At 33.7% G+C, this 20141-nt stretch overlaps 1 protein-coding gene and 1 long non-coding RNA gene across 3 annotated transcripts in view; both read right to left on the reverse strand.

The window, feature by feature from the left end:
• The window catches only part of LOC127728195 (uncharacterized), a 415364-nt gene that overhangs the window by 236763 nt on the left and 158460 nt on the right, over window positions 1–20141 (reverse strand). The window lies entirely within an intron of this gene.
• On the reverse strand, window positions 13423–14489 carry LOC127728137 (alpha-crystallin B chain-like). Its single transcript, XM_052235379.1, has one exon. It carries the CDS (start codon window positions 14383–14385, stop codon window positions 13714–13716), a length of 672 nt encoding a protein of 223 aa, XP_052091339.1. The 5' UTR covers window positions 14386–14489; the 3' UTR covers window positions 13423–13713.

Here is a 20141-nt window from a genome sequence, read left to right on the forward strand (position 1 = left end):
TCATAAGGAACATTCATGCCATGTTTGGTTTCATTCCATTCGCTGGTTCTCTAAAAGAAGATATTTGTATGTATTTCCCATAGGGTCCTATGTTAAACTAAGTCCCCTGCTGTCGGCCATCTTGGATGATGGACCGACTGCAAAGTAACAACACTTGGTCAGCACCTCATAAGGAATATTCATGCCATGTTTTGTTTCATTCCATTCAGTGGTTTTCTAAAAGAAGACATTTGTATGTATGTCCCATAGGGTCCTATGTTATACTAATTCCCCAATGGCAGCCATCTTGGATGATGGACCGACTGCAAAGTAACAACACTTGGTCAGCACCTCATAAGGAACATTCATGCCATGTTTGGTTTCTTTCCATTCAGTGGTTCTCTAAATGAAGACATTTGTTTGTATTTCCCATAGGGTCCTATGTTAAAAAGTTAACGACGACGACGACGACAGACGACGGACGCAAAGTGATGAGAAAAGTTCACTTGGCCCTTTGGGACAGGTGAGCTAAAAACATTCATACCATGTTTGGTTTCAATCCATTAAGCGGTTTTCTAGAAGAAGACATTTGTATATATTTCCCATAGGGTCCTTTGTTAAACTAAGTCCCCCGTTGGCACCCTTCATGATTGATGGATTTGCTACAAAGTAACAACTCTTGGTCAGCACCTCACAAGGAACATTCATGCCATGTTTGGTTTCATTCCATTCAGTGGTTCTCTAAAAAAAAACATTTGTAAATATTTCCCATAGGGTCCTATGTTAAATTAAGTCCCCCGCTGGCGGCCATCTTCGATGATGGATCAGCTTCAAAGTAACAACACTTGGTCAGCACCTCATAAGGAACATTCATGCCATGTTTGGTTTCATTCCATTCAGTGGTTCTCTATAAGAAGACATTTGTATGTATTTCCCATAGGGTCCTATGTTAAACTAAGTCCCCAGCTGGCGGCTATCTTGGATGATGGATCGGCTTCAAAGTAACAACACTTGGTCAGCACCTCATAAGGAACATTCATGCCATGTTTGGTTTCATTCCATTCAGTGGTTCTCTAAAAGAAGACATTTGTATGTATTTCCCATAGGGTCCTATGTTAAACTAAGTCCACCGATGACGGCCATCTTGGATGATGGATTGGCTTCAAAGTAACAACACTTGGTCAGCACCTCATAAGGAACATTCATGCCATGTTTGGTTTCATTCCATTTAGTGGTTCTCTAGAAGAAGTTCAAAATGTAAAAAGTTAACGACGACGACGGACGACGGACGCCAAGTGATGAGAAAAGCTCACTTGGCCCTTCGGGCCAGGTGAGCTAAAAAATGCATCAGCCTATTTTTGGCGAAACAAGTGATATCGCGACACTAGTATATCAGCTTATTTACTACTTCCACTGACAAGAGTTGAGTTTCCAATTATGTGTCAATGAAATTGCTTTAATTCACTTCACCACCAGAGCAACATACAATAAAATCACAGGCTATCTTGAATGTGCACGAAGTGCTTCCTCGATAAATTTTCATGTAGCGTGGCGTACCCGCGAAAATGTTTAAAAGCCACAGAAAATACGACAATGACTTGTAGAGATCACAAACATTGTAAATAATTAATTGAGAGCTGTCCATCCATAAATATCATATTTGCTGATCACAATCATTACTAATAAGAAATCTGACAAAGTGCTCTCGCTCAGATTCAACTGTATACCCTCTCTTGTTGTTCTGATAGTCTAAGAGCTTAAAGATCAGCTCTTTCATATCTATTGTTATACTTCAATCGTTCTTTTTTAGCAGTAAAATGCGTTGATTGTATACATGTATGTCATACAGTCACTGACCGTATAAGCCTTAAGCCACGCCTTCAGCCTGAACTACTGTTTTGTTAACTAAAATGAATTGTTCACGCTTTTGCAATAAGGGAGCGACGTAAACTCGTTTTTCTACTAAAATGGAACAATCATTATTGTTGTTGTTCTTATTTGTTGTTAAAATTGTAGAAAATGTTACGTTAATTGCTTATTGCTGATATTTTATTTGGTAATCAACCGTACTCGTTCACCATCGGAATGATTTCAACAAATCGCATTTATAAACGTAACAATATTACTCCGTGAGTGTTCTTTTATGGGGTAAACCTTTAACAGCATTTTTTTTTAATATTAAGAGAAATAAAATGATAACTCAAAAAGGTAGAGATTATTTTAGATTGCAGTATAATGACAAAAATAGTGCATTGACTTGACAAATATTAAAAGAACTTACGTGTGTACACAGAAATGCTATCACACGTTTTGACACAAACATACGTATTTCATATGAAACCATGCACCTGCTAAACTGGTGTGAAAACCACTTCTTACTTTGAATGTCCATCATTTGTACTTCAATACATGTACATGTACAAAAATGTGCCCGAAATATATGGTGTCTAAAGTTCAAAGGGACTTCAAATTGTTCACTATTACGTAGCACACTCGTACCAAAAAATTAACGGGGTTTCACACCCTGCGATTAAATCTTTTAACTCTGATGAAATAATGTACTGATATATGTTGTTAATTGTGGACTAAAAATTCATACCTCCATTAGGTATTTATTGTTCATTCAAAACATACATTGAAAAAACTGCAGAAATGTCACAGTTAGCTGAATGATAACAACAGGGGTAAAAGGGTATCTAGAAATGCAAATAATTGATTTATCTATGAAATAGAATATTTTTCTGTGAATCATACAACCTTAAAAAGTATAAAGGTGTCAAGCAGGCAATCAGAAACAGTTAGTTGGAGAAAGACAGACAACTGCAAGACTAAATTAGAAAGAAAGACCATCACCAGTCCACTAAATTTTACACAGAAAACTTATGATTGTACAATAAGCCCCGTAAAAAGCAGGGAAATATCCAGGTGCATATCTGACTCACGTTACCTCTAAATAAGGTATTTTCACAGTAAATGCTAATAGTTTGGAAAGAAGTGTTTGGTGAGTATTTGTAGGACCAAGTTTGTACGGACGATCTGTAATTTCGATATCTATTGAGTGTGCATGATAGAAGATCCTGTTCTTCATTTTTGGTTGAAATTCCAAAGGAACATTCAAAAGAGCTATTGCTGTACATGGTTTCCAACCAATAGAAATATTATCGACATGAAAATAAAACTTACAGAATATTCATTGCAATCCATACATGTTATATTAAAACTTTTACTGATTTAATTACTTAAAATCAGTAAACATCACCGATGTAATGTGTTGAATAAGTTGAAGCCTGGTAAAAATAATATATAAATCAATCATTTACAAATGTATAACTATTTTCAGATAGTTCCTTCAATTTCCTTTAGATTCAATGTTGTCGTGTAGGAGTATTTGTGAAGAAATGGTAAAATATCGCAGCATTTGTGAAGAAAAGGTATATAACACTTTACCTTGGCTTCTTTTATTACTGGCAAGTACATAATTTCTGAATAATTTTTACGTTATTGTTTGAAGTGAAAATTATTTGAACCTATATAAATTGAAAAAAATCAAAATTCTCTGCTCTATAATTTTTTTCATAAATAGAATCATTAAATATATCATGATAATGTACCGTATCAAATGGATATGCGAGATGTCATTTATAAACTCCTCATAAACTATTACGTTTCGCATGTTATGCCATGGAGAGACATCTTTCATAAATCTAAGTTAAAAGACAAATTAAAAAAAAACTATAAGCTTTCATACAGACAAATTAAAGTTCATACTATCTTTAGTACAAAAAGTATAATTCATTTTCTGAAAAAGAGCAAAGAACTGTTCGTATTGTATTAAATTTAATACATTTGAATTTTGTATTCAAGTAAGTTGGATATTACTAAGTGCAAATAAAATAAAATAAATTTGTATTTTATAAATTACTAGTAGTGTGTTTGTTAATAAAAAAAATCGTCATCGAATACAGAGTCCAATTATGCATGTATGCAATCTGGCTCATTTCATTGTTATTACAACAAATATGTCAATAACTTGACAGCATGTTTTCTTTCAGTATGTGCTGGATAAAGATGCAAAAACCTAATTTTAGATAAGGTACCCCCATCAACCTGTAAATCTCATTGTTAGTCACAGTTAAATAATTTATAGTGAAATTGGGCTTTGAACTTACTTTGTTTCTTTTGTCGATTTGTTATTATTATGTTGTTTTTTTTTAATATTATTATATGAATTCAATCTGTTTGTTTTGCTCTGCTGTTGCACAGATTGTTAAACTTACTTTACGGTACAAATGGGTTTCGCTCATTGTAGAAGGCCGTGTACTGCCATGTTGTTGTTTATATCCCTGTACAAATGTTTTTGGTGGATAGTTATCTCATTGACAATCATACACATCTCCTAATTTATGTATTGTAATTTCAAAATGGATTTTCGAGATTTGAACATCGGTAAACCACTGTTGCATCTGATTTATTTACAGTTGACAAATAATTTATTTTTGGATTTACCGTTGTTCTTTTTGAAAAGATCAACAATTTTGAAATAATTCAAAACTGTGCTACAACTGTAATTTCAAATTTTATATATATACAAAGACCAATAACCTTCTCGATAACCGAACTTTTGTCCTGTGTTACTTCATACATAAATGTACGTAGATCAATGGAGTGAGTTCTCGATAAACCGTATGACACCTTTGATTATGCATGCATTATTATAATAATTGTTCAATCTTTGAAATGACAATTAAGTTTATAAAGTAGCTTTTAATGTAATTTATTGTCGCCATTACTTTTGTAGTTATGTTTACCTTTTTACGCGTGGTAAACATGCAAACATGTGCACCTTAGGCAATAAAGTGGTAGAGGAAATAAATTCGGCAAGTCATTTGTATACAAAGCAGGTCATTTTTTATGCATTTGTAAATGATTTATTATACTTTTTCACTTCTATACTATTTTTTCTCTTTAAGTAAAACTCATATAGAGAAAAGTAATTGTTTGCTTGCTCTCTGGAGGATATGCGTTTATCCAAAATTGTTGGCGGAGTTCGTGTGTTTACATCCTAATTGATTGTAGTGTAGTGTTTTGTGGACTGATTGTCTACTGTTTTCTGTTTGTATATTTTCTTTTGACTATGGTGCTGCCTTTGTTTGATTAGTTAATGGTTTTTGATATCATCTATTTTTTTTGGCATACCATTTATAGACTGAGACACGTACATATATACTAAGTACTCAAATCAAAATCTTTATCCCATTTTTCAAAATCCTTCAAAAGTCTAGTGATATTAATTTCTTGAAATCATCTCATATAAGACGAAGTGAAAACAAATTTTCGCAAAAAACATATCGAGAGTCGAGACTCACAAAAGCTGAAAATAAACATTCTGTCAGGAAAAAAATCCATCTGGTCCCACTTAAAATAAGTGGTCGTCCACTAACTATCCATTTCTTTAGAAATCCTTTATGTGTTAATTCTTTTTGATTAAGTTATTCCCTAATTTTCAAGTTGATATGTTAACCTCGCATATTTCTTATTCTCAGAACGAATGGTATTAGCTCATTGCTCCGTTACAGATCAAATATCCTTGGCCTGTCGTTTTCTATAACATGAAATTATACCAACAACCAAAGGCTCTTTTCACAAAACTCTTACGATAAACAGTGATCGTAAGTTACACTGAAATGTTCAGATTTGAGGATTTGTTTACTTGTAAGACTCTTTGTGAAAAAAACCGCTGGCCAATATCGCTTTTCGTTACAAAAGATAGTACCGAAAAAATGAAGTATAAAAGATTGGTACGCTACAAGACGGGCGGATAGGAAAACTAGAAAAACTAAAGTTCCCAAGTTTAAACCAAAAGAACCAAACACTAATGTCTTCTTTGGTGCAATGATAAAAGTACTTTCCAGAAAAATGTTAGTGACTTTAACACAAAACCGCCCATTTTGATGAGTGATCTCTATGGTGTGACGTATAACCTGTTAATGGTAGTGTTAACAAATATTTTATCGCTTTATATGTGTTAGTAATGTCATGTATGACCTTTTGTTCCTTCTTGCCCTTTTGAGATATAAAATATAATATCTGTCTTAATGGACTGGTGATCTTTTACAGAATTATGACAACCCACTCATAAACATTTTTTTCAAAAACGATTCATGCTTTTATTCTTTAAAGTATAAAACACCCCATCCCTGGATCTGCCAATACACATGTTGCTCTATATCCAGTTTCTGTCCTTCCTTGCTTCTGTTTAGGACTCGAAACGATATAAATAGTTTGAATTCTCTATTGCCCAGTTCTGATATTTTCAATGAAGTGACTGTTAAATAAACAAGTGCATGTGTCGTTTGTTTACATGTGGAGTAGAATCTGCTAACCTTTCCGGAGCACCTGTGATAACTACTGATTTTGGTAGGGTTCTTGTTGCTCAGACTTTAGTTTTCAATGTAGTGTTTATTTTGCGTTTGTCTTTTCTTTATATTTCGTTTTTGTCATGGCGTTGTCAATTTCTCTTCGACTTATGAGTTTTGATGTCCCCTTGATATCTTTCGCCTCTTTCTCTCTCTATGTCGTGCATTATAAACAGATGACAAAGTTTTCGAAATATCGGTAAGATGGTACTGTATATAATAGTTTATCTTATCTAAGCGGGAAATCCTTACTCTTTCGACGTACATGTTTCCCATTCTATGCAGTTGTTTTGCCATTTTTTTCTCCTATGTTAATTACTTCGGTATAAGATATCACCATATTCGTGGACACCTTTGCTTTTCTTTTGGACACAATCTCCTTACCTTCATTCGTAGTTAGTCTAAATCATAAAAAGTAAGACAAAGAATCTAAAACATTTATAAGTAATTTTTCTATTGTCTCTGAATATATAATTATTGTATTTGTATAATAATTACATAACTTCAAGGTAATTAGTACAGTTTCATTTATTTTCTTTCCTCAGGTTTGTTCATTTTTATTTAAACTGACAATTCTTATTTAGATTCATGACAAAAAATCAAATACTTACAATGTTTTTTTCTTAATTCGTTTATACGTCAGTTCAACACTGAATCCAAATATGAACAATGCATTGAAATATTTGTCTATTAGGCTATTGTCACTCAGACGACAAAAAGGGATACAAACCAGTAGCTTAACAATTAGATTATTTCAACAGCTAGTCAAATGCAGAAGTATCTTTGATTCGATTGGAACTTTTTAAAATACAACACAATATTGTTATTATAACTGCTTTCTGTTCGAGTGTTTATTATGGAGAATCTATGCAAAACACTGTAAAAAGTTATTCTTAAAGTCAATTATCACTTCTCCGTCGTCAACATAATTTCCTTAGAATATCACCGTTGTTTTAACATTTAATTTCCTTTCCATGTCTTAGCTTGCTTATAATACATGTAACCTATAGACTTATACAAAGAATATATACAATAGATGTTCTCTAATATCCGTATTCAACCGGAATTGAAACGTCTCTGTTTTTTCGCTGAGAGCCAAAAATCGGTGCTTCAAGTGTCAGTTTTCCAGTTCGACTTAGCTTCGAGGTTATAAAGTCCGTATTGACCTCATCTGGTAGAAGAATCTCGCGGGAATATTCCCTTTTTGATGAATTACTTGGATCCCTGTCCTGATGTCTTGCGCGTATCGTAAGATAGCTCCCAGTTGTCTTTATCTTGATTTCCTCTGGTTTGAATTGCGACAGATCAAATTCAGCAAAAAATGTCCGTTTCCCAGTTGCGTCCTGTACAATAAAGTCATGTGGTTTGTTATCTCCTCCAGTAATCCAGTCATCAGACTCAGTGACAGGGACCATTCGTTTTGAGATAGTATCGGCAAGAGACCACGCATCAGCTCTTGGTGCCACTTTCTTGAAGGTATCCTCCCATTCCTTTCTTATTTCGTCACTTTCATGAGTCATTTCTCTGTCATATGTGGTCCAGTTACCGTCTGAAGTAGTAGGCTTACTCAACAATCTACTGCTGTATGTAACTGGTTTGCTCGTATAACTGGACACAGGAGTATAGTGGAATGGTCGACTCGTATAACTGGAGACAGGAGTATCGTGGAATGATCGACTCGAATAACTGGAGACAGGATTATAGCTGAGTGGTCGACTCGTATTTCTGGAGACAGGAGTATAGCTTAAAGGTCGACTCGTATAACTGGAGACCGGAGTATATCCAGAATACGGAATGTCCTTTTTATATGTAGAATATGTGTTATTATACGTCAATGGTTTGCTAGAGTATTTTGTAGGTATATCCCTGTCGTATTTATTAAACCGATGGTCATATGGTGAGTAATCACTGTAGGTTGGTATACGCCTTTCAGATGTCGTTTGACTTCTGTATGTTTCTCTTTCATATTTAACAGGTACGGTGTCTGATAGGTATGACATTTTTTTATAAAATCCCTCCTTTTTCCTATGAAGGTCTAGTAAGATAAATGTCTTGTGTCAAGGAGTGTTAGATTCTACAATGGCCGCCAGCCACGAGTTGTTGTGTTTCTATGCCCTTGTTTATTTGTGTTTTTGCCAACTACGCCTTGGAAAACTTGCACTACAAAAGAAAAAATGTTCTAGCCTTTTCGCTAAGCTTCTTTAATAACATATTTTTATAATATTAAAGTTGACCAGAGGAAAAATGTCAATTACTCTATTAAAAAGATATTTTCCCTTTTATATTTACACGCCTCAGCAACTAATACTTATTTGCAACGTTATTAAATTATACAGTGAAACAATTATAAAGGTGATGGGAGAGTTTTATCATAAAATACGATAGATAACTGTTACACATATTTCATTCCGCTTCAAATAAGTCCTTTTTGAAGTTATGTTCGTAAATTCTTTTGTGTATATGTCTTTTCACAAATGTTTGGTTTGCTTTAGATTAACTTAGAAAACCTGTTTAGTTTCGAGAACTGAGGCATCCGTAATTTATTAACTATACCAGCAGTTTTCTCGTTTTAAATGTTTAACATTTTGTCATGTCGAGGTCTTTTATAATTTACTATACGGCAAGGTATTTTTTTTGCTCATTGTTTAAAGGTCGTATGGTAACCTATAAATCTTGTTTACATCTAAGTTATTTGATCTTTTGTATATTCATAAAGCTACGATTAGTAGGTGTTATTCTCTTCCATGTAAATTTGCGTTTCATTATCGCCCAGTTATGTCATCAATAAGCTAAATCCAATTTCTGCAATTACATCCCATATGGAGATTTTTACAAATCACCTGTGAAAAAAATATACGTTTAATTCTTTGCCTATAAGAATGAAGCTTCGAGTTTGATATTACCCTTATCACTTGAGGAAAGCGGATACGCCACGATGTCACAGAAGCATTGGTTCGAATGCCACTCAGGGAAGAACAAAAAATTGAAGATCTAACATTGTTGGGCTAAATTTGAGAACGAGTTATATATATATTATGGTGTTAGCCCTGTATAACCACGTGTTATCTGATGGAGAATGTCTGTCATAAAGTTGTCACATGATTAGACGTGTATAATAAAATTAAAATTTTTGATGTGGCGGCATGGTAATTTACATTATCATCCTTTACGACATACAAAATAGCTGATCTGAAAGGTACACCCTCTACTTGCCACTATACATCATGTACTGTGATACAACCCTAGATAAAGCCGACGAGGAAAGGCATTACATCGACCACCGAAAGCTATATTTTTATGTAGCCTAGGTGGTCGAGTGGTCTAAGGCGCAGGACACGGTGCAGGCGGTGGTGCCACGATGTCACAGAGCAAGGATTCGAATCCCTCTGAGGGAAGAACAAAAATTTGCTAACGCAAATTTGAAGATCTAACATTGTTGGGCTAAATTTGAGACGATATATGTCTCTGATGTAGTATTGGGCAGTGTTGTAAATGTAAATACTGTAAAATTTGATAATACATTTATGAAATGAATAGACTGTAGATTGACATCCTTTACCTAAATACCAAAAGGAGAAAGGAACATATTTATGGTTTTCAGAGATCTTTTCATTGCCATTGGACGTGGGAGATGTAGAAGTGAGATTACTCGATGTAAAATTGTTGATTCAAAGTTTGGTAAAGAGTCAGCCAAAATTATGATTATGCGGGTACAAAGTGTGGTGTAGGATAGACATACCCCCAGATTTTGGTGGAGATCTTGTTGCCTAGTCGTTAGTTTTCTATATAGTGTTTTGTAGACTGTTGTTTGTCTTTGCGTCGTTCTTCTTTCATTGTCATCGTTTTGTCTTTTTCTCTTCGTTTTTTTTTATTATCCCTTTGGCATCGTTTGCCTCTTTTTGCATACGAAAATAATGTGATTAGAGGCTTTATCAGCTAAACCGTATTTATCATGCTATCAAACTATCGGATAAATAATCGATAAGTCTTTAACCATGAAGCATAGTCCCTTAGCACTTTTAAGTTTGTGTTTCACTTGATGGACTGAATTGTGACAACGAATATTTGCTAGATTCTTATTTATATTTCATAGATATTTTATTTCAAATTCTTATAAAGCTTCTGTTCGAGATGAGCTGCATTGAAAATCTTGATATAAATAAATGAATGGCAGCAAATTACGTAATTAAATCTTGTACGTAAATTTTCAATCACTTCTCTATAGTTTTAGCCAGACATTCATATCGTAGAAAGAATTTAAACTTTGTCGCCAGAACTTTTTTTAGTATAAGAATCTCAAAAAGGATGAACAAAAAGAAATCAAAAAGCATTTAACTGAAAACATTTAAAATCAAATCTCTTTTTAAAAGCAATTTTAAATTTTTAGATTCCAAAATAGTATTTGTTCACGCCATTTCAATTTGAAAATTATATATTTTGCTTAGTGATGTAAATTTTGTTTTTCAACGTTTTCATTTTTTTTTTTTTTGCAACATTGGTGATCTAAAAGTAAAAGAAACTTGATTTACCCAAATCCGTATTTGGCTCTAATCTCTAAATTGCAAGAAGAAAGTTGCAAGATGATTACACAATTTCATTGGCATGCCGATACGATGTTTTTTTGATCTGCATATTAGCATAAATAAGATACACTTCATTCTATGTTCATATTTAACATTTGATTACCTACACAATTTTCAAATTAGAAGCCATGTAACTGTGACTTTATTTTGCTCTGATAAATTGATTGAATATGTTGGCAAAAAATTCATGCAAATTCAGGTATAGTTATTTGGATAATTAAAAAAACCATTGTGATGCACATGCATTATCGACTATACTTCTAAACTGGGGACTGATATTTAAGTAAAGATACTAACCTGGACTTAATGGGAAGGGTTTAACGCTTCAAAAATTCAAAAACGTTTGGTGCCGAGCTAGCGTATCTGATGAAATGTATTCTAAAAACAAGTGCGTTGATACTAGAATCGGCATAGAACCACTAGTTGTGTACCCTTTTGTGAAATTTGGTCCCCAGGGAAACCAACCGTCCAGTTGTCAGTTCATCGAATCTTCTCTCATTGGATAATGCTGTTGGCTAAAAACTATTTTTTTTTATTTTTTAAATTATTTCAGGGAATAAGAAATAAAGGCGCCTTCATGATAGCTTATTTGTTTCGTTGTTAGCTATGACTCTCAACTCATACGTGCAAAATCACTCACTGGGTAAATTCCTTTATTCGTACTTGGCATATTCTATTTAAATTGTCCATTTTTATCTACTGATGAACAGTTAGAGGGTCATTTTATTGGAACGGGAGTTTACTTGTAGAAATTTAAGAGAAAAAAACAGTATTTTTCCATCTAGCATTTCATGATAATAACATAGTAAGTAAAGCAAACAATTCTAAGATTTGTCCATTTAATTTTGCTATCTAGTTAAGTAAATGAAAATAGCTCTTTTACTACATGTATCATAATACAATCGGCTGATTCTGTATATTTTATCAACATTAGTTTGCTAATTGAGAAGATTTGAAGAATATAATTAGATAGTTAATCTTTTTTCTACATTTAGATTTTTTGATAAAGAAATATTATTGCCAATTTTACTATATACATGTATATGTAAGATATTGCAATATAAAATTTATTTGAAAGAACAATTATACCGACATTTAGAGTAAAAATGTTTGATTACATTCTTTGATATCCTATTTTGCAGTTAGGTTCTATCACCTGTAGTAACAATAGTAACCTCTATCTGGTTTGATCATTTTTTTTGTGAGATTTTGGATGATTTTTTTTTTTTTTTTTGCTTTTGCTTTTGTTCGTTTGTTTTTGTTGTTGTTGTTGTTTTTTATTTTTATGTTATTTGGTATTACCACCGATCGAGATAATAAGACAGGGTCAAACACAAGAAAAAGTCAACCACTCCTCATGTTTATACGCCTGTTATGATGTCAGGAAACGAGACAATGTCTTTATGTTACATTATCTATCCTTTTGTTGAGAATTTGGTATTGGTGACAGTTGGAGGATATTTTTTGTCAACTTTACTGGCACTTTGTTGAATCTAGGAAGCTTTAATTTCACTATAATCAGATGAAATTTATTTTGAGCTCTTGATACTGCTGTTCTTACATAAGTCAAAAGAATCCATGGAATAAAAAGCTTTTTTCTGAATGCTACATAAATTTAAATTTCTATCTATGTATTATTGTTTTCAAGATAATTGTGCAAAACGTAAGCTGTTGGTTACAATTGTCATTTAAGGGCATTAACTCCAATAAACAGTCGACCAACGATTTCGGCAATATTTTCTTATTTCAAGTTCTTGTCTTGTGATTCATATTTGCTTTCAAAGTTACTCTCTATCTATTGTAGTGTTCACAAAAATAACAGGCAATAACGCATGCAATTATTAAAATCGTCCTTAAGGGCATTAACTCCTATAAGGAGTCAACTGACAAATTCGGCTATTTATTTTATTTGTAAGTTTTGTCTTGCTGATTCTTTGGCTTATTAAAGTTTCTATTTATCTTTGATAGTTTTCAAGATATTGGACAGAAATGAAAAAAAAAATCCCTTAAAATTCGTCATTTCAAGGCAATAGTTCCTATAAGAAGTCGTTTGAAAGATTTGATGTAATTGACAGTAGGTACATCTCATCATTCTGAACATTTGTGCCCTTGTCAGGTATTTTCTGTCTATATTGGTTTTCAAGATAATAGACAAAACTTGGATTTTACCCCTATGTTCAATTTTTAGCCATATCGGTCATGTTGGTTGGCAGGTGGGATCATCGGACCCACTTTTAAAAGAGATATCCAAATGGTAATTATGGCCAAGTTTAATTCCAATTGGCCCATTAGTTTTAGAGGATAAGATTATTTAAAGTTAACAAACGACGGACGACGACGACAACGGACGCCATATGATGAGAGTAGCTCACTTGACCCGAAGACCTAACCCTTCGGGTCAAGTGAGGCAAAAAGTATAATAATGTAAGAAATATGAATCCATGTAGTTTTAGCAAATCAAGCATATTTTAATTGTATAATTTACAGCAACCTTAAAACAATTCATAAATAACCACAAATTCAACAATCAGAGAAAGAGACATTACAACATGGTTCAATGTGTTTGAAGGCCAGATACATATTCTATAAAAGTATTTAATTGTCATTTAAAAAGCAACATTGTAGATATCTTACTGTGAAGGCACTTATAATCCACAAAAGTCAAAATATAAATCCAAGAAAGCATTAGTAATCCTGTTTCTAAAGCTAACAGAAAAGTCTTTTAACAATTAGAGTTATTTCCTATGTTCAATTGGAATAAGCTTGTCTCTCCCTCCCGTTAACGCTGGCAGTGGTGCTTCAATGGTCAATTTCCCCCTTTCGCTCAATTTTGATGTCAAAAACTCTGGTCTTACCTCTTTTGGTATGACATATTGTCTTGCAAATTCACGGTAAGCAGATCTGTTTGGGTCGTTCTTATCTTCATGTCTAGCATGAACGGACAGTTGATTTCCGGTTGTTTTGACCGTAATTTCTTCAGGTTTGAATTGCGCAACATCGAATTCTAGATAAAATTTTCTTGAACCATCACGTTCCTGAGTTATAGGATTGTCCATCCTAAAATTTTCTGTAAGTCGCCAATCGTCGACTGTTGGCAAGATGGGTGGCTGTGCTGGAGCGACTGCTACACTTCGAGTCATACTATCACACATACGTTTCATTTCATCGTTCATTCGCCTCATTTCATGGTCGACGCTACTCGGCATCACTCTGGTTTCTTGCAAAGGTCGCTCATATTCAAATGGAACCGGATCTCTGTATGATGCCATAGATGGTTGCATTGATGTTGAATATCTATAGTCATATGAGGGGAAAGAGTCGTGATAAATCGGCATCCGACGCTCATAAGACATCGGCCAAAAGTCTCTTTCATATCGGATAGGCACCGATCTAGGTAACATTGACATTATGACTGTTGAAGTCGTCAAATCTTATTCCAACTTTACTGAACACTGACAGTTTTTATAGGAAGTCCAATTTAAACAGCTTTATCATCCAAAATCTATTGACGGATTATACAATGATGTCAGGGCTCTCTTTTTATATACTCGTATGAACACTTTTCTGGAACTGTCTTTTCGTGATGTTACAAAAGGTGAATAAAGTAACAAAAATTCTTTGATTGAGATAATGTCCCAAAGCCATTCATTTATATCACCACATAGATCTGGACAGGTAAATAAATCTATTACTGTATGGATATTTCTCCCAGGTAAAAGATGCTCCACAGCAACTGGTGAATCATGTATGTTTATTTTACCTTTGTTTTATTTGTGCGATTTCATTACCTATACCTTTTTAGTAAAGTCATATTCTCAAGAAAAAAATAGAACTTTATTATCCATTAATTGATATGAAATGACGTTGAAATGATACACAACTGCAAAACATCAAATCGTATGAAATAAAATGTGCTACCGTTTTATTTTCTACATAAAATACTGAGAGCTCTTGATGATATACATGTAAGAAGTTTCGTCTACTTTGTTGAAATGATTGTAGCAACCACGACTGGCATCCATGGAACTGATTGAGAAGTGTTGAAACATTTCAAAATGATCATCCAAAAAAAAAAAGACAGTTCGTCATATTCTGATTTTGTGATTGCCCTAGCTTTAAAATCAGCTAGCACATGCTGAATTTGTTTGACACGTGAGATGGTCAAATATTGAATTGCGGCAAAATCGTTTTATTCCAATCATGTACTTCAATGTCAATGTTAGATTGCAGATGCAAAATTCTCTACAACGACTGACCTTGAGACTGTAACCAAACCATCACTTAATATAAATAGATATAAGATGTGGTATGAGTGCCAATGAGACAACTCTCCATCCAAGTCGCAATTTGTAAAAGTAAACCATTATAGGTAAAAGTACGGCCTTCAGCACAGAGCCTTGACTCACACCGAACAGCAAGCCATAAAGGGCCCAAAAAATTACTAGTGTAAAACCAGGAAAACCAACGGTCTAATCTATATACAGAACGAGAAACGAGAAACACTTATGAACCACATCAACAAACAACAACCACTGAACATCAGGTAGCATGAATAACAGAAAACATAAAAACTGGACAGTACAACAGACCACATCAACCACCAACCTCCGACTACACCGAACAAAAGTTCAAACAAAGACAAACAACAACAAACAATACATGGTCCTCAAAGTTTGAATTGGTGCAGGCAAAAAATGTGGTGAGGTAATAACAGTTGTATTTGCATACAAACTTCGCCCTTTTCCTATCTAGACCATGCATGCCATGCGTCCTAAAACATAAAACACACAAAAGAAAACCTGCACAATGCAGCTACCAACAGATTGAACGCTAATTTGAACAAGGAAGTAATAAACGGCACATCATATGGAAAGCATGCTCAAAATGTGCTCGCTACTACAGGAAGCTTGCTAAGGTAGTTGCAGCTTTTGGTTGGATATTGCCGCTAAAGAAAATTAAAAAATCAGAAACAACAATCCTAACAGGTTTAATTTCATAAAGACTCGTTATATATTTTAATCGAAATCGACAGTATCTGTAATTAAGAGGCCAGTACTGTCTTTTGTTCTCTTTGCAACATCATTAATCGAAAAGCTGAGAATGGATTGTTTTTATCTGATTGCAATTATAATTACAATCTATTTTAGAGTAATCAACTAAAGCATGTTGTTGGGTTGTTGTCTCATTGACGTTAACCCGACCTATCCCCAACCACCCCTGCATTGCATGCCTTTTTTTTCGTACCAGATATAAACATGTATCGGTAATCCAAAATATTTGAAATAAAACAAGATATATCTGCCCTCAACTAAATGTAATAGCAACATATGAAACGAGCGGACCATTTGCAGACACAGTTTTCTTCTACTTTTTTATTACGATTCAACTTATAAGTTCAAAATAAAAAAAAAAGAATTTCCTGGAAAATGATGTAAAGCTGGTAAAGAAAGTTTAAATTTTAAAGCGGCACCAAAAATTTCCTCTAGAAATGTTCCAAAATATTAGTCAACATAACTTTTCGTCAGGCTTAACAGTTCTTTTTTTTTGTGAAACTTTCACTGCAGTGGCAGATTCTGCTTGGGTGTAGAGTGCCGGTTCTACCACCCCTTTTTTTTATCGGAAAAAAATATTGTTTGTTGGGCAGGCATAAAATCGTCAAACAAAATTTGCTCCGCTACGCTGGATGTTCTTTTACCACTATGAACAAAAAGTAAACGAAACAGCAAACCAACACCACATAACCCCGTTTAAGACATCTAGCGGTCAAAATACGGTCGTCAACAATAGTCAAGTGTCGTCAAACACTAACTCATCCCCAGTGTAAACTAAATTTGGAATGTATTTACCGTAGATCAACAACGATTTTCAACAACACTAAATACTTTAAAGAACAATAAACTAAGAGTTAACTAAAGAAAAACTGATTACGTCCCTTACTTTGGACAGGAGTGTTAACATGTTTTTGAATACTCAAACCTTCCATCCCCCTTTTTAATTTATGTTGAAGATGAAAAATAATTAAAATCGGGGTGAAAAAAAATATTATAAGTATCATATATCTCGTATATATTTTGCATCACTTGATCGATATTCCCAAGGCTTTGTTGAATACATCTTTAAATATTTAACTTTTATATCTCATTCTTAATCTAACCACATTTGCCCTTGGATATTTAAATGTAAATAAACAATGTATTCTCGGTTGCCCACTAGGCAGCATACAAAAGTACAGGTTAACATGCATTTTTATTTAAATTATTACTATAAATATTTGAATATTAAACGATGTGTTACCTGCATCCGTTGTCCCACTTTCAATTTTTTCTTATATTGAAGCTTGAAAAATTCGCCTTCAATAACTTCGGAATATTTTAACAGAAACTGTTAAGAAAGACCAGGTTTCAGTTGTGTTTTTTTATAATGTTCAGGTGGTCTCTCTTTAGGTTTACTAGAAGCCTGTGTAATCATGTTTAACTTAATGCATTCTCACTGATTTTTTACCGATTAATCTTTTACCAGTTTACCATGTTCACATGAAGCTTGATTCCAAATTTCAGGAAGCTCTAAGTTGCTGAGATAAATGTGACAATAATGTCATATGAAGAACGGACAGAGGTAAACTAGTTTACACCCTCCTTAATAGCGTGGTTAAAATGAGGAGATATAACATGGTCGTTAACTTGCTCACATGAAGCTTGATATCAAATCTCAGGAAGCTCTGATTCGTAGTTCCTGAAAACAACACGACGAAAGTTTCATACAAGGCCATTTTATGTAATGATATTATAAGTTTTCCGTATACAAAGTTTATGAGCGATGGATGTGAAAACGCATCATTCGGTATAACATGCTCACATGAAGTTTGATGCCAAATTTCGAGCAGTTCAGATTATTTGTAGTTCCTAAGAAAATTTCGACAAAAAAATGATACATGACCATTATGTGTAAGAATATACCGTTAGTTTTCCCATTTGGTTTGAGTGACATTTGTCATTTCGAGGCCTTTTATAGCTTACTACACGGTATGGGTTTTGCTCATTGTTAAAGGCCGTACGGTGACATATAGCTGCTATTTTTATGTCATTTAGTTTCTGGTAGAGAGTTGTCTCATTGGCAATCATATCGCTTCTTCTTATGTACAATGCAATTGGTTAACAGGAATGTGATAATTTTATCGATGACTGTAAAAACACATCACACGGTATAGCATGCTCACATGAAGCTTGATGCCAATTATCAAGAAGTTTTGAAGAAAGATGCAAAGAAAATCCCATTGGACGAACTGACAGACAGCGGTATACCAGTATACCTCTCCTTTGGAATTGAGTAAACCAGGAGATTGTATGGTTTTCAACCTCCTACTATCTGAGGTGTTAATAAATGGATGGAATAAACCTGGTTCATAACTTACTTTCTTGATTAATATGTTCAAAACTATGGCCATTTATAATTACAAGACTTTTACAAGAGATGTTATCTTAGTTTTATCTCAAGTTTAAATTAAGCGTTTATAAATCAATAAAAGAAGAGGCTGTGTATTGTCAGTGTGACAGCACATCATGGTACGCCGTATCTATAAGCTGTCATTGTAAATAAAACATATTTATTTCTGTTTTTGAGGTTGGTTTTTTTAATTTTTTTGACAGTTTTTGTGGCCTATTATCTTCGTTTCAATAATAAATGTGCTTTGCCTTTTTAATGGTCTTCGCGATATACATATATCATTTGCGCTAAGGAGGCGCACAGCAAACACCAATCTATCAATTATTCAATCAAACTTTTCAAAGAAATAAAACGCTTAAAATATCTAGACTGTTTCGAGTAATTCATTGCTGTTTGTTACATACATGCAATTTATTTATTTCAGACAAGGATAAATTGTTCACTTTCTTGATGACTGCGCATTACCTAGGGTAATTACTTTGATGATTGTAATTATAAACAGGTGGAAACTATAACATCATAATTTGTCACTTGTAATAGTATCACACCCTGTTGCGATTATTATGCCTCAAGTTGTTTACGAATGCATGTTGCTTGCTATGACGAAAATCCTTTTAAAATCGCACGTTTAACATGTTTAATGAAGTCATGTTACGGTTTAGCACACAAAAACGTTCAGGATCATTCAGGGCGGCTGAACATAGAAATGAGAGAAAGAAAGTGAAAGCTGGGAGAATTTAACCAATTAAACTGTCAACGTATATTTGTTCCGCCTAACAGAAGTTCCACTGGAAACTTTGTTATAAACAATGTCATAATATCTTTTCCTGTTGGAACAAATATTCTATACCATTTATTCCGTTTGGAACATTTACTGTAATATTTATTCCAGTGGAAATAATATTCCAGAATATTGTTTCCATTTGGAATTTATATTATGAAGGAACTTCTATTCCGTGACAAAAAACAATGGGTAAAAAGGTTTGAGATAGGATAAAAGCAATGATTGAGAGCAGAAATGTCGGATGGTACAAGAGAGAAAGATGGTTAGAAAAAAGACAGTTCGAAAGGGAGGTTGGAGTGCTGAAAAGGGAATAAAGCTACGCGGTCGCATTCCGGCCTCTACATAAGTTTTAGTATCTCATTTTAGTATTCATAACTTAATACTTCTTTATGTCAATAATAGATGAAGGAAAAAATGAGAAACATTAATTCATAATGATAAAAACACAGTTGATGCCCATAACAACCGGCCACTAGTGGCATTTTATTCTACTCCATTATTCAAAATATATAAGGGAGTTTTTAATTGCTATTTTGGATTTGATAGCCCGGCATTGTGTCGTCCCCATCCGACGACGAGATAGCATAGCTTTATGAATGTTGTAGAGAGAGGCGGCAAGTTCCTTATCTTCCTTATTGAGACCCACTGTAATCATTCAACGCAGCGTTATAATATATTTACAATAAACGACCATAAAGAAGGGGGGTTATATCAAAAGTGAAATAACATTTTACCAGACAATCATCATTTATTTGTTTGATGCGCCAGAAAGTAAACATCAGTTTGTACATGGTTTCTGTAACTGGGGAAGAAGAAGAAGAAAAAGAAGAAGTAATATAATATAATATAGAATTTGATTATATATGATTGATATGATACCAAGATTTTGTATTTAAATATACATGCAAGTCCTTGATAATACAGAATCTATATGCT

This window comes from Mytilus californianus, unplaced genomic scaffold (genome assembly GCF_021869535.1).
Source record: "Mytilus californianus isolate M0D057914Y unplaced genomic scaffold, xbMytCali1.0.p SCAF_2, whole genome shotgun sequence".
Lineage (NCBI taxonomy): Eukaryota > Metazoa > Mollusca > Bivalvia > Mytilida > Mytilidae > Mytilus > Mytilus californianus.